Source organism: Ruditapes philippinarum, unplaced genomic scaffold (genome assembly GCF_026571515.1).
Source record: "Ruditapes philippinarum isolate M1 unplaced genomic scaffold, ASM2657151v2 ctg8521_1_1_1_1, whole genome shotgun sequence".
NCBI classification, from domain to species: domain Eukaryota; kingdom Metazoa; phylum Mollusca; class Bivalvia; order Venerida; family Veneridae; genus Ruditapes; species Ruditapes philippinarum.
Window position 1 is genome coordinate 1 of NW_026862408.1, and position 14,913 is coordinate 14,913.

Here is a 14,913-nt window from a genome sequence, read left to right on the forward strand (position 1 = left end):
GGCAACCGAGGTTAGATATTTGTCATAAAGCATTATTTGTAGACATCTACAAATATTCTGTAAATTATGCAGCTTGGGTAAAAATACAAAAGTCACCTTTATACCGACTTAAATATTGAAAAGATTTGACATTTTCCATCAATGTATCTCAGGTGAGCCATCAAAGGCCATCATTGCCCTCTTGTCTTATGGCCCTATGTATTCACACTGCCCATTCATTGGTATTGGTATTGACTATTTATGTTGTCTTATTCATTAGAAAAATTATCTTTGTTTGCAAGAGTAAATGTATTTGCACGTTGAAAAAATCTTAACGGATGCATAAACAATTGTTTTTTCTGAAAAACGTTATGCTAACAATTTTCATAATTTTCATTTTAGGTTTCGACAAAGATTACATTCCAGAGTACACTTCAGGAAAAGTGTATAATACAGATGAAATTATCAAGCACAAACGTAACCGTTTCATTAAATATGGAGCTACCACTTTGTTAAGACAAGGCCGTTACCATTCTGATGGTGCATTTGTTATACTATTTGGTGAAATAACACTCGTAAATCAGATAAAAATCATTGATATGGATTTGGACTTTGCTGCTGAAGGCGATTCTGGAGCGCTGGTATTTTGTAAATCTGACAAAGGATTAGTTGCTGCTGGTCTCCTGGAGGGTGGTGGTAAAGGTTACACTATTATGACTCCCATATGTGACATTTTGCATGCAGTTGGATATTCTCCACCATATGCTCCTAAAACATTTCCTGACGCAAATGATAACATCAATGGAAAGTGTCATATACAGAAAAACAGGTATTAAAAAAAAATAATCGTTTTACAACAAACTGTGCACGAAATACAAGATCATTTGAAAACATATGAAAATATAAAACCTTATATTTCAAAATGCAGTATTTATGATACATTGCTCTTATATGATTTATATTGAAAAATACCCTTTGTTATTAACTCACCAGAATCGAAGGTTCAGGGTGAGCTATTAATATCAAAGGGGGTACTCCGACGTCCGTCATCTTCTTCTCAGAAATTGATGGGCAGATTTACCTCAAATTTAGTCTGTAGCATCCTTGTGACAGTCACACTTTGCTCATATCATTTCAGTTGGCACCTTTTAGGGGTCAACAGAGTTAAAATTAAAAAAAACACTTTAAACATCTTCTACTACAATTTTATACGATGGATGCTCACCACAATTTGTCTGTAGCATTCTTACGTCTTTATTTATCAGGGGTCTTTATAGCTAAATATAGAAAAACTGTTAGACATCTTCTTCTACAGAACTAATTGATGGACGATCACAAAACTGTGTCTGTAGCATTCTTAGGTAGTACTTTATCAAGTTTGCTCATAATAATTAGATTGACCCCTTTTAAGTGCCGCTAAAGATCAAAATAGAAATAGAAAAAGCTTTGAACGTCTGCTTCTACAGAACTAATTGATGTATGATCACCAAATTTTGTCTGTAGCATTCTTAGGTAGTCTTTTATCTAGTTTGCTCATATCAATTTGATTGACCCCTTAAAGGGGCCGCTAAAGCTTAATAGGAAAACTTTTTAACATCATCTCGTACTGAAATAATCAGTGGATGATCACCAAATTTTGTCTGTATCATTCTTAGGTAGTCTTTTCTTAAGCTTGCTCATATTAATTTGATTGACCCTTTCAGGAACCGCTAAAGCAAAAAATAGAAAAACCTTTGAACATTAAACGTCTGATTCTACAGAACTAATAGATGGATAATCATTAAACTTTGTCTAAAGCATTCTTATGTAGTCTTTTATCAAGTTTGCTCATATAAATTTGATTGGCCCTTTTTAGGGACTGCTAAGCTAAAAGTAGAAATACCTTTAAACGTCTCCTTTTACAGAACTCATTGATGGATGATCGCCAAATTGTGTCTGTAGAATATTAAGGTAGTCTTTTATAAAGTTTGCTCATATTAATTTGATTGAGCCCTTTTAGGGGCCGCTAATGCTAAAAGTAGAAAAAACTTTGAACATCATCTCCTACTGAAATAATTGATGGATAATCACCAAACTTTGTCTGTAATATTCTTAGGTAGTCTGTTATCAAGTTTGATCATATTAATTTGAACGGCCCTTTTTAGGGGCCGCTAAAGCTAAAAAGAGAAATACCTTTAAACGTCTGCTTCTATAGAACTAAATGATGGATAATCACCACACATTTTCTGTAGCATTCTTAGGTTTCTTTTGTCTTTTATCAAGTTTGCTTATATTAATTGGATTGGCCCCTTTTAGGGGCTGCTAAAGCTAAAATACCTTTAAACTTCTCCTTCTACGTTTAGACCAAATGTTGTCTGTAGCATTCTTAGGTTGTCTTTTATCAATTTTGCTCATATTAATTTGGTTGGCCGCTTTTAGGAGCCTCAAGGAGCCTAAAAATACAAAAGCCTTAAAACATTATCTTGTACTGAAGTAAATGATGGATGATCACCAAACTTTGTCTGTAGCATTCTTATGTAGTCTTTTCAAATTTGCTTATATTAATTTGATTGGCCCCTTTTAGGGGCCTCTAGAGCTAAACAATAGAAACAAATTTTGAACATAATCTTGTACTGAAGTAAATGATGGATGATCACCAAATTTTGTCTGTAGCATTCTTATGTAGTCTTCTATCGAATTTGCTCATATTTATTTGATTGGCCCCTTGTCGTGGCCGCTAAAGCTAAAATGCCCCAGGCCATGGCATTTCTTCAAATTATAGTTTAAATATATACTATGCTCATCCTTGCGTAAAATATTTTTATCACATAAACTTATTGCAATCTATGTAATTTAATCGAATATGTCCATTTTGAACAAAAGAATGATAAATAATCTTTTGGAAGCTGTGGGCCCTATTACAGGTCAAATAAAATTGGCCTTTTCTTAAAAATGCTGCCTGTTTTAAATGACATCATATATTCATATTGTAACCACCTATAGTGTGTAGAACACAACATATCTACTTTGTGTGAAGTTAAAACATGTTTATTTTATATTTACAAAGAGACTGTAGCAATTATAGATATTTTCAAGCATAGTATATCTTGAAAGAAAGCGAAACAAATTATGTTGGAATGTCTTTCATACATGTAAACATGCTAAAGCTGTTTGCTGATGAAATAATTTGAGGTCATGACCTCTGGCAAGAGATATAATATTTAAAAAATAACTTGAGCACATTATAAGGATATTATGATTAACAAAATAGAGTAAAACAGAATCCCTAAAGAAAGCCCAACACGACAATATTGAAAATGTTGCAGGCTCAGTTTGATTGAGTCTGTTCATGGACGGTATTGAAAAGTGCAAGTTACCGTCCACGCCCCCTTGCACCGGTTTAAGCAGAATTCAACATTTAAACACGAAAATGGTGAAATTTAGAAACATCCGCAGATGTGTTTATACGGCGATTATCATGGAACCTTCAATGTGACACAGTAGTGCCATTCCATGAAAAGCGGCGTATGGTCCCCAAGTAAAATAATGTGTGTGCCCTTAACGAGAAAACAATAGGCGGAATTAAATAAAATGGAATTTTGAAAGGGGATCTGAGGTTATGAAGCCTGCGCATCACAGACAAGACGTCAAAAGATAAATTTAAAAAGCAGGCAACACATCCTAAGGGTGATTGTACAGTATTCAAGAAGGAATACTGGAACCACCCAAGTTGAAAATGCCATTGCAAATAGAAGAAACAAATAGTACCACATTACATGCATTACATGTATACACGACAACAATGTCGTGTAACAACGCCTTGTAACTTTTACATTGCATAAATTATTACACTCTGTGCTTTGTATCTGATCAGTAAACATATCTACACATTGTTTTTCATTTGACATGCTAAGATAAGACCCTGATCCCAAAACTCACTAGACATGCACTACGGCAAAGTTCAATTGTATAATAAAATATATTTTTGAGACTATAATTTAGTGTTGTGTCATAGCATTTTTTTACAAACACAATCTTGTTAAGCAATAAAATCATCAAATATCTTCCAGCTCTTGAAATGCATCATGCAGGATCATTTGTAGGTCATAGAAGAATTTTCCCCAGGAAAGAAAATTAGGCCAAAAGATAGATTATATTTAATTCCTGTACCTTAGTAACAAAATTAGTATGCATGCTCATATTTTATATTGACTTTTGTTATTGACTTAAAATTCAGACTTAGGATGTAATTTTTGATGATGCAATGAATTTTGATAAATCTGACCTACTTTTGATATTATTGACACCATTTGACTCTCTTTCTTATTTTTTGACAGACATACTTTAGATTTGGACCAGCGGTGTAATTTCCGATGCCCAATCAAATTTTGATATCAGCTCACCTACTTTTGAAATTTAACCATGTTTTCAACGAAAACCGGGTTATTGTAATGCCGAGGTCGGCGGGCGGCCGGGCGGGCGGGCGTCAACTTTTGGTTTCCGCTCAATAACTTTAGTTTGCTTTGGCCTATTGACACCAAACTTGGTGTGTAGGTAGATTATATCAAGAGGAAGCTTTGGATTGCTACCCAGGTGTCTGTGATCAAGGTCAATGTCACTGTTACTAAAAATAGAAATTCAGTTTCCGCTCAATAACTTGAGTTTGCTTTGACCTATTAACACCAAACTTGGCGTATGGATAGCTTATATCAGGAAGCAGCTTGAGATTGCTACCCAGGATTCTGTGATTTAGGTCAAGGTCACTTGTTACTAAAAATAGAAATTCAGTTTCCGCTCAATAACTTGAGTTTGCTTTGGCCTATTGACACCACAATTGGTGTATGGATAGCTTATATCAAGTGGCAGCTTGGGATTGCTTACCAGATGTCTGTGATCAAGGTCAAGGTCACTGTTACGAAAAATAGAAATTCAGTTTCCGCTCAATAACCTGAGTTTGCTTTGGCCTATTGACACCAAACTTGGTGTATGGATAGCTTCTATCAAGAGGCAGCTTGGAATTGCTACCCAGGTGTATGTGATCAAGGTCAAGGTCACTGTTACTAAAAACAGAAATTCAGTTTCCGCTCAATAACTTGAGTTTGCTTTGACCTATTAACACCAAACTTGGTGTATGGATAGCTTATATCAAGAGGCAGCTTGGGATTGCTACCCAGGATTCTGTGATTTAGGTCAAGGTCACTTGTTACTAAAAGTAGAAATTCAGTTTCCGCTCAATAACTGGAGTTTGCTTTGGCCTATTGACACTAAATTTGGTGTATGGATAGCTTATATCAAGAGGCAGCTTGGGATTGCTAACCAGATGTATGTGATCAAGGTCAAGGTCACTGTTACTAAAAATAGAAATTCAGTTTCCGCTCCATAACTTGAGTTTGCTTTGGCCTATTGACACCAAACTTGGTGTATGCATAGCTTAAATCAAGAGGCAGCTTGGGATTGCTACCCAGGTGTCTGTGATCAAGGTCAAGGTCACTGTTACTAAAAATAGAAATTCAGTTTCCACTCAATAACTTGAGTTTGCTTTTACCTATTGACACCTAACTTGGTGTATGGATAGCTTATATCAAGGGGCAGCTTGGGATTGCTACCAGGATTCTGTGATTTAGGTCAAGGTCACTTGTTACTAAAAAGAAATTCAGTTTCTGCTCAATAACTTGAGTTTGCTTTGGCCTATAGACACTAAACTTGGTGTATGGATAGCTTATATTAAGAGGCAGCTTGGGATTGCTACCCAGGTGTCTGTGATTAAGGTCAAGGTCACTGTTACTATAAATAGAAATTCAGTTTCCGCTCAATAACTTGAGTTTGCTTTTGCTTATTGACACCAAACTTTATGTATGGATAGCTTATATCAAGAGGCAGCTTAGGATTGCTACCCAGGTGTCTGTTATCAAGGTCAATGTCACTGTTACTAAAAATAGATATTCAGTTTCTGCTCAGTAACTTGAGTTTGCTTTGGCCTATTGACACCAAACTTGGTGAATGGATAGGTTATATCAAGAGGCAGCTTGGGATTGCTATCCAGGTGTCTGTGATGAAGGTCAAGGTCACTTGTTACTAAAAATAGAAATTCAGTTTCTGCTTAATAACTGGAGTTTGCTTTGGCCTATTGACACCAAACTTGATGAATGGGTAGCTTATATCAAGAGGCAGCTTTGGATTGCTACCCTAGAGTCTGTGATCAAGGTTTATGTATTTAGTTTTCATGTTATAACTTGAGTTTGCTTTGATCTTTGACACCAAACTTGCTGAATGGCAGCTTTGGATTGCCACTAAGATATCTGGGAGCAATTTCAAGGTCATTTGCTTACAATAGAATTTTCAGCTTTTACTCAATAACTTCAGTGCTTTTTGACCTATTGATTGCTGTCACATCAAAACTTGGTCGTTGAAAACCTGGTTTTCGTCGCATTGCGGCGCTTCTTGCTTTATATTGCTTAGCCTACTTTTTTGGGTAATTTTTACACAAAGACTTGAAATTTGTGTGTAATTTCTGATGCCAAATTGAATTTTGATTATATTTTATCTACTTTTGATCCCTTTGATATCATTTGATCTACTTTCTTGTTTTTGAAATACAGACTTGAAATTTTGACTAGGGGTGAAATTGTTGATGCCAAATTGATTTTTAATATCAGCTGACCTACTTCTGATACTTTTGATACCTATATTCTTGAATTATGGCCCAGAGTTGTTATTGAATTTTGATGGCAGCTGACCTATTTATGATATTTCTTATATCATTTGATCTACTTTCTTGTTTTTTGACGTACATACATTGTTTTTGATGAAGGGTGTAATTTATGATGCTGAATTGAATTTTGATATCAGTTGGCCTTCATTTGATATTTTTACATTGTTTGACCATTTGTCATTTTTAGGTACAGTCATGTTACCATAATTATAGAATTTATAAAAAAAATGTTGTCCCAACTGTAAATTTCAAACATCTACACCTAATACATTTTGCATGTGATATTTTATGAATTCATTCACACAAGGTTTAAACAATTGTCACTTCAAAACTAGCCCTGCTGTAGTAGTCACTTATTCTATGTTATTTTATTCTGCATAGTCTCATCGGAACACACTTGCAACATAAATCATTAACAAAGGCTTTCCGATATATTAGGGCAAAATATTTCAATTTGTATAGTAAGCAATGAAATGATTGGTCAGATGAGTGATATAGAGCCATCTTGGCCATAAAGAAAAAACAAAAACAATCAGTGTTGTGAAAGTATATAACTAGAAGGGCAGGTTAAATTGAGGGGGACTTGCCTTTGCGAAAAGTCATTTGAAAAATAATTTCTTACAATGAAAAACAGTTGTTTCTGGTGAGCGACTCAGTGCCATCATGGCCTTCTTGTTTTATATTCAACTCTAAACTCAGGTATCTACTTCAGGGTTCATAGATCTATATATAGAAAAAAACCTATATTTCCCTCTTCAATTGACTCTTTTTTAAGTTGTTTTTTTTTTAAAGTTTTTTCTTGACTTTATTCTTCAGTTATGTTATATTGGCTAAACTTATGTTATCATTTACATCAACGTTGCTCTTGCCGATGCCAATGCCGTCCTGGTCTAATTTATTATCTCTAAATAGATTGCCTTAGTACCCGAACAATACAGCCGTTTAGACAAGACTTTCAAATTGACCTTGACTTATAAATGACTTTAACCTAATTACAAATTTCATTCATACTTTAAGAGAAAAAAAAAACACTTTTGACAAACGAACATAATGGAAAAATATTCAGATATTGAATATACTAAATGACCTTGACTTTTAAAAGATCTCGGCTATCAAGGTCAAAATATAAATCTTAATGTGTGGAGATTTGCCCACTTTAAAAATTCATGCAAGGAGTTTTGTCTTTTCTATAAAATTCTGAGGTGTTATGTTTTGTTGTGTAGGGCTTTGTTCATAGGAAAGCTCAGTATATAGAGAGTAAAGTATCAGTATTTTTAACTTGTATTCCTTTTTATTATTTTCAATATTGTCCAATTTTTGATGTGTTAGAAGAATCTTTTCAAGTAATATTGATTAAAGAAAAATCAAAGTATAAATACTGAATAGTCGATTATAACTCACTAGACACAACTGCATTATGGCATATTTCATTTGTTTAGAAAAATAATTAATCTTCTGTTTCTAAAATTCAGTGTTGTATTAATGCAGTGGCAAACCAATTTTTATGCTCCCCGAAAAAATTCGGGGGAGCATATAGTCGCCGCCTTGTCCGTCCGTCTGTCCGTCTGTCTGTTTGCTTTTCTTGTCCGGGACATAACTTAAAAACAACAAGAGGTATCAACACGAAACTTTGTAGGTAGATAGATCTCATTGAAAAGGTGTGCAGTGCACAAGAACCGTAACTCCGTCTTGCCTAATTTTGGAGTTATTGCCCTTAGTTCATTCTTTAACTTTGAACTTTGTCTGGGACTAAACTCTAAAACTATAAGAGGTATCAACATGAAACTTTGTAGGTAGATAGATCTCATTGAGTAGGTGTGCAGTGCACAAGAACTGTAACTCTGTTTTGCCTAATTTTGGAGTTATTGCCCTTTGTTTATTTTTACACTTTGAACTTTGTCCGGGATATAACTCTAAAGCTATAAGAGGTATCAACATGAATCTTTGTAGGGAGATAGATCTCATTGAGTAGGTGTGCAGTGCATAAGAACCGTAACTCTGCTTTCCCTTTTTTGAATTATTGCCCTTTGTTTATTTGTACACTTTGAACTTTGTCCGGGACATAACTCTAAAACTATAAGAGCTATAAACATGAAACTTTGCAAATAGATAGATCTCATTGAGGAGGTTTGCAGTGCACAAGAATCATAACTCTGCCTTGCCTTATTTTGAAGTTATTGCCCTTCGTTTTTTTTTACTTTTTGACTTTTGTTCGGGACATAACTCTTAAACTATTAGAGATATCAACATGAATATTTGTAGGTAGATAGATCTCATTGGATAGAACTGCCATGCTAAAGAACCTAAACACAGCCTTGTCTTATTTTGGAGTTATTGCCCTTTGTTCATTTTTACACCTTGAATTTTACCCGGGACATAACTCTGAAACTAAAAGAGATATCATCACGAAACTTTATGGATAGATAGATCTCATTGAATAGAAGTGCAGTGCAAAAAAAGCATAACTCTGCCTTGCCTAATTTTGGAGTTTTTGCCCTTTGTTCATTTTTTATACTTTCCCGTGTCCGAAACCCTCTCGGGGAGCATCACCCGATTCAACCGGTTCTTGTTTCACAAATTAGTCAGACATGTTGTTTTGTTAATTTCTAATTAAACGTCGAATACGGGTCACGTGGGGTCAAAAACTCGGTCACACAGCTCAAATATGGAAAAACCTTGTTAACACTCTAGGGGCTACTGTTTAAGTCCAAATATCCTGGAAATTAGTCAGAAAAGTTGTTTTGAATTTCCACTGATGTTTGCTTTACTTGACTGTAACTTGGTTATTATTAAATTGATTATCCCTATATTTGGACAAAACGCCTTTTGGACAACACCTTCTCAAAGTTTGAATTGACTTTGACTTTTAAATGACCTTGACCGTCAAGGTCTAATTATTGAATTTTTGTTAAATTGTCATTATTTTTTATTTATGAACGGATTTGATTTATAGCTGGACAAAACAAGAACAAAGCGAACATATTATTATTGATATGTGAACTTGACTCTTCATTGACATTGACTGTCAAGGTCAAATTAGTGAAATTCTACTTTTGTTTCCTTTAACTGACGTTGACTTTATTATTTATTAAAGGATTGGCTTCATATTTAGACATAACATCTTTTAGGTCAGGTCTTAAATGTTTATTTAACTTAAATTGATAATGACTCATGTATGACCTTGTCCTTGAAAGTTGAATTATAGATTTGTACTGATTATTGCTATAATTTGCGGTTCCTCTGTAATTTATCAATGGATTTCTCTTCATACATACATGGACAAAACTACCTTTCAGACAAGACCTGAAAGATTGAACTGATTGCTAAGTTGTCAAAGTTTTGTAATATACGGATTTTACTCAAACATGCATGAAACAACACTTATGAACAAACTGACATGTTGAATGATATAGATATGACCTTGACCTTAAATGACCTTAATTGTTAAGGTTAAAGGTCATATGACTCAATTTTGCTTGAACTGTCAGTTATTTATGGAAATGATTCATACTTGGAAAAAACAGCAAGTGTGACTAGACAGACCTATTTAAATGAAAAAACAAAAGCATTTTTCTTATTTTTTACTTTTTAAAGATTTGTTTAAACTGTTAATTTGTTTGCTTTTAGAAAAAGTAATTTTCTTAGCGGTCGGAAATGAAACAAACAAAAAGGATGATTTTCTGATTTTTTTTCTCCAATTTCCGTCAGTGGTTTTGTAAACCAATAAATAAAAAAGTTGTGGCCGAAATCACTTTTAATTTATTTCTAGTTATAATTGGCAACTTTGATTTAACACTTATGACAACTCAGAATTTTTGTATAATTTAAGTATGACCTTAATCTGTTAATGACTTTGACTGTCAAAGTCAAGGAAGAAATTCTGATTATGTTTTGTACAAGAAAATAATGTATGTATCCAGGTTGTGTAATCAAAGCATGGTAAATTGTAATGAGCTTTAAGTGGTTGTTATTTCCTTTGCAGCGGACAACGGACAAAAGAAGAAAAATTATTAGCTGCAAAGATGAAGGTTGCTAGTGGCATTGAGGCTGAAAAACAAGAAAGTATTGAAGTACCGAAGTGATGAAAAGCATATCATAACACATTGATATAAAAAAAGACAACAATTTTCATGCCACCGCAGCATATATACAGCTATGGAATTGAGACAGGATGATCATTTGTAGATGCAAATTTTTGATTTCGATTGACCTAGATTTCGATTATGTGGCCTACTTTTGTCTTTAGAACTACAATAGAGCTACAATATTCATAGCCAGACAAGTATTTCTAAATCTTAAATTATGATTAGAAATAAATTAGGAAATCTGGTCGTATGTCCTATGTCCTTCAATCTCTATGTCTTTTTTCGTAGGCGATTTCGTCTATCTTTCCGTCTTTCCTTCCATCCGTTACTTTTCCGGTGAATAACTTAATTCAATTTAAACTTAACACAGTGATAGAGACCATTAGGAAATGCAATGTTTAAGAACTATAACTCTACTTTACTTTTATTTTTTTTATTTTTCTCCCTTAAATTAAAAATTCTTGTCTGGAGTATAACTGTTAAACTATCAATGATATATAATTGAAACTATACGCAGTTGTACAGACTTGTGAGAGTGCAGTATTAAAGAACGATAACTCTACATTGCTTTAGTTTTTAATTATCTTCAGTTATATATTATGCTTAATAATGCTTGTCCGGAATATAGATTCTAAACTATCAATGACGTCTTGTTGAAACCTTACACTTGAGACTAGTGAAAGGAAGCAGAGAATAAAATGACTATAACTTTTAAGTACATTGTTTTTAAATTATCTCCCTTTATGATATTCAATATTGGAGAATCTACAAAAATAATGAAGGAATACTAATGCTTTTACGGTGAAATAACTTCAAATGAAGAATTTTATTTAAAAATCACATAGTGATGGAGACCAGAAAAAATATGTGTGAAGCTGTTATTTTTAAATTATTTCCCTTATAATACTTCAGAACGCTTGCACTAGTTTATAGCCTCTATTCATTGACCGATATTTTCTATATTTAGTAGAGTCTTTCCTCGGATGATCTTCTAACTTTGGTAAAGATCAAGGTTACTGGTTGTTAAATAAATTTTCACAAAATTTATTTATTAACTTATGTCTTTATGTTAAGTATGGACTATTTTGCCAGGACAACACTAAGGTCATTGGCTGTGTTGCTAAAAATTGGTTTACCTCACCTGAGCAGAAAAGCTCATGGCGAGCTTATGTGATCACACTTTGTCCGTATCATCGTCCGTAAGTGCGTCCGTGTGTCCGTCATTTTCTGACTCATTAGGTAAATATCTTGGAAGATACTATGGGTGGATGAGAAGAGGTGACATTGGTCAATCTAAGTAAAATCAGCTCCTAAATTACGCTACGCATGAGGATCTTTTATCCACCCATAGGCAGTCACCTTCTCGTGGTCTTTCAAACAACCAATCGTTGGCGAGCTTTCATTATTCTGAAAGCGATGCAGTTTCTAATTCTAACCCTTCGAAAACTTATACTGAGTAGGTAATTTTCACGATTTATAGAACAAACATGACGTTGTCCATACGACTGACAGGTAAACTGGCAAAACAATCTTGTCCATTAATTTTTTTTCAAGTTAATTTGTTAAAAATTACTTGAAACATTTGTTTAACATAATACCGCGGATAACGGTATTTAGAAATTTCTTGTTATGCCTATGTGTAAAAACCTGTTTCATTGCATGACTAAAATAGCTTTCTCGAGAAATCCGAATTATAAAGAAGAACAACTCAATACCGTGACATAATCATTTTCGGAATAATTTGGGATTCGAACACAACACAACTTTGGGTCTCCTGAAGAGTTTTTCAACATCATTTTCACCCCATCTTACTACTTTGTTTACCTTTTAGCCCTAATTGTTCTGGAATTTCATTCATTTCATCCATTATCAGGAGATAATTTGCTTATCTGTTACTTGTCATTGTGGGAGGTCTGTAAAAATCGGTACGACAAGATTTTCAAAATAGAACATGTCCTATCCCTTACATCTCGACATAAGGTTTCCGAAATCAAGAAATAGTAGCCTTCACACATTAAGATTTGTCTGTACATCTTAGTTTTAATTGGTGTTGTACTTCAAAATGCGGCTTTAAGTAGTAGTCCGTACAGGAAGTACTAAAATATCAACTATTTAAGTAGTCGCACATTAAGAGCGGAGCTTCAGAATAATGTAAAATTCTCACTGGGGGTTTAGAGGGGAGTATGGGGTATCGATCTCCCCGAGGGTTAAAAATAACATTTTAAAGGGCCATTATGCTTTTATTTGTTTTTCTTAAAATATTTTTATTTTGATGTTCTTTTATATTATCAAAACAATACACATTGACCAATTACCTGAACCATCTTTTTCATCTGTTGCTATTTGAAAATCCTTCCATTAGTATAGAATTTATAGAGCGGACACGACATATTGTCTAGTATTGATTGTATGTAAATTAAACGACTTAAAAAGGGGCATAACTTTGTCAAAATGCAATACAGAGTTATGAAACTTGACCTGCATATCTTACTTGTGACACCCCATATATCTTTAAAGTTGAAAGCAAATACCTGTGCTAGTTTCAGAAATTATCAAGTACATGTTAAAATTTAAGAACATTTTCTAAGTCAATTTGTGACCTTCAAGTGTGACCCTGACCTTAAACCGACACAAAGGTAACATGGGTTCTGCACATAACCTTGTTGAGGTGAACATTTGACTAAAGTTTGAAGAAAATTCTTCCATTTGTATTGGATTTATAGAGCGGACACGACATATTGTCTTATATTTGATTGTATGTAAATTTGACTTTGTCAAAATGCAGTACAGAGTTATGAAACTTGACCTGCTTATCTTAATTGTGACACTTCATATATATTTTAAGTTTCAAGCAAATACCTTTTCTTGTTTCAAAAATATTCAAATACATGTTACAATTGACATTACGCTGCCTGTCAATTAACCTGGCAGGGGTCTTACAGATAAGCCAATCGGCGATTGTTATCAGTTACACGCTAATATGTCTGAGAAGTCCGCCATTTTCCTTAGACAAGCTATATGTATAAGACAATGGTGCAGCAGTATTTATATTGAAATTATTTTGATTTTTTTTTTTTTTGTCAATTTAAAGCTATTAAAGCAGTTTATCTGAGTTACAAAATATCCTGACATATTGACAGATGGAGTCAGTTAGTTCATTTTACAAAAACAAAAACATTTGTAACTTTCTATAGGATATGAAGATAACTAGTTATATAGCAGGTACTATTCATAATCATATAATATATTATAAGGTCCCAGAATATTCAAATGATATGACATTTTTTTTGTTCGTTTACAACATTATGTCAATAAAATGCTGCAGTAGAAAAAAGTACTTGAAGATAAAATGAGAAAATATGCAATAAATATTTTAGGAGAAATTATCCTACCTAAATATTACTATTAAAGCTCAATGAATTTAAATACATTTCATGCTTCAATAACATCATATCTGATCACGGTTTTAATTTAAAGCCGAGGTCTGGTATATGCGAAACTTATTTTGAAGTTAATAATATTGCGTTTTATCGGGAAAATATCTAATGTACGAATATACATATAATCATATATCATACAACAAAGTTACGCAAGGGCAAATTTCTCATTTAATTTTGACAATTTATGCACAAATTCATTACATATAAGTGATTTCGCAAATAAAACCCCAAAAACATTTGTAAAAGTTTCATTGATTCGTAGGATTTATTTCATTTGTGTGTTTAAAATTTCTTAATGTTTGATATTTGCTGATTATTTATTATGTGTAGTTTTTGTGTAACTTTTATGTAAACTGTATGTCTTGGCCATATTTAGTATGGGTAAATGGTCAAAGGCATTTATAATGCCGATTTGCCAATTAATGAAATGAAATGATATGATATAACTATTATATGTTCTGCTACATCAATTTTAACTTTCTTTGAATTTCTAAACTAAAATTATATTTTGTCAGTAACATCTTCATTGAAGTCAGCTCAGTACCATCTGTCTTGAACTCAGCGAGAAATATAACAAGATCTTTGCCAAACGTTTTATTCATCATTAATGCGTGAATGCAGTTACTTTTTACATTGCTACTTTTTAAAATATCATAAAACATTGAACTATTCAATAAAAGCATTAAAATTTTATGTATACCAAATTATATAAGGTAAA

At 33.3% G+C, this 14,913-nt stretch overlaps 1 protein-coding gene across 1 annotated transcript; it reads left to right on the forward strand.

Moving 5' to 3' along the window:
* The first annotated feature begins 385 nt into the window (after positions 1-385).
* LOC132719007 (uncharacterized) lies at positions 386-11,755 on the forward strand. The gene is made up of 2 exons (XM_060702740.1): positions 386-808; positions 10,653-11,755. The coding sequence occupies exons 1-2, from the start codon at positions 579-581 to the stop codon at positions 10,750-10,752; spliced, it is 330 nt and encodes a 109-aa protein (XP_060558723.1). The 5' UTR covers positions 386-578; the 3' UTR covers positions 10,753-11,755.
* Positions 11,756-14,913: the final 3,158 nt, after the last annotated feature.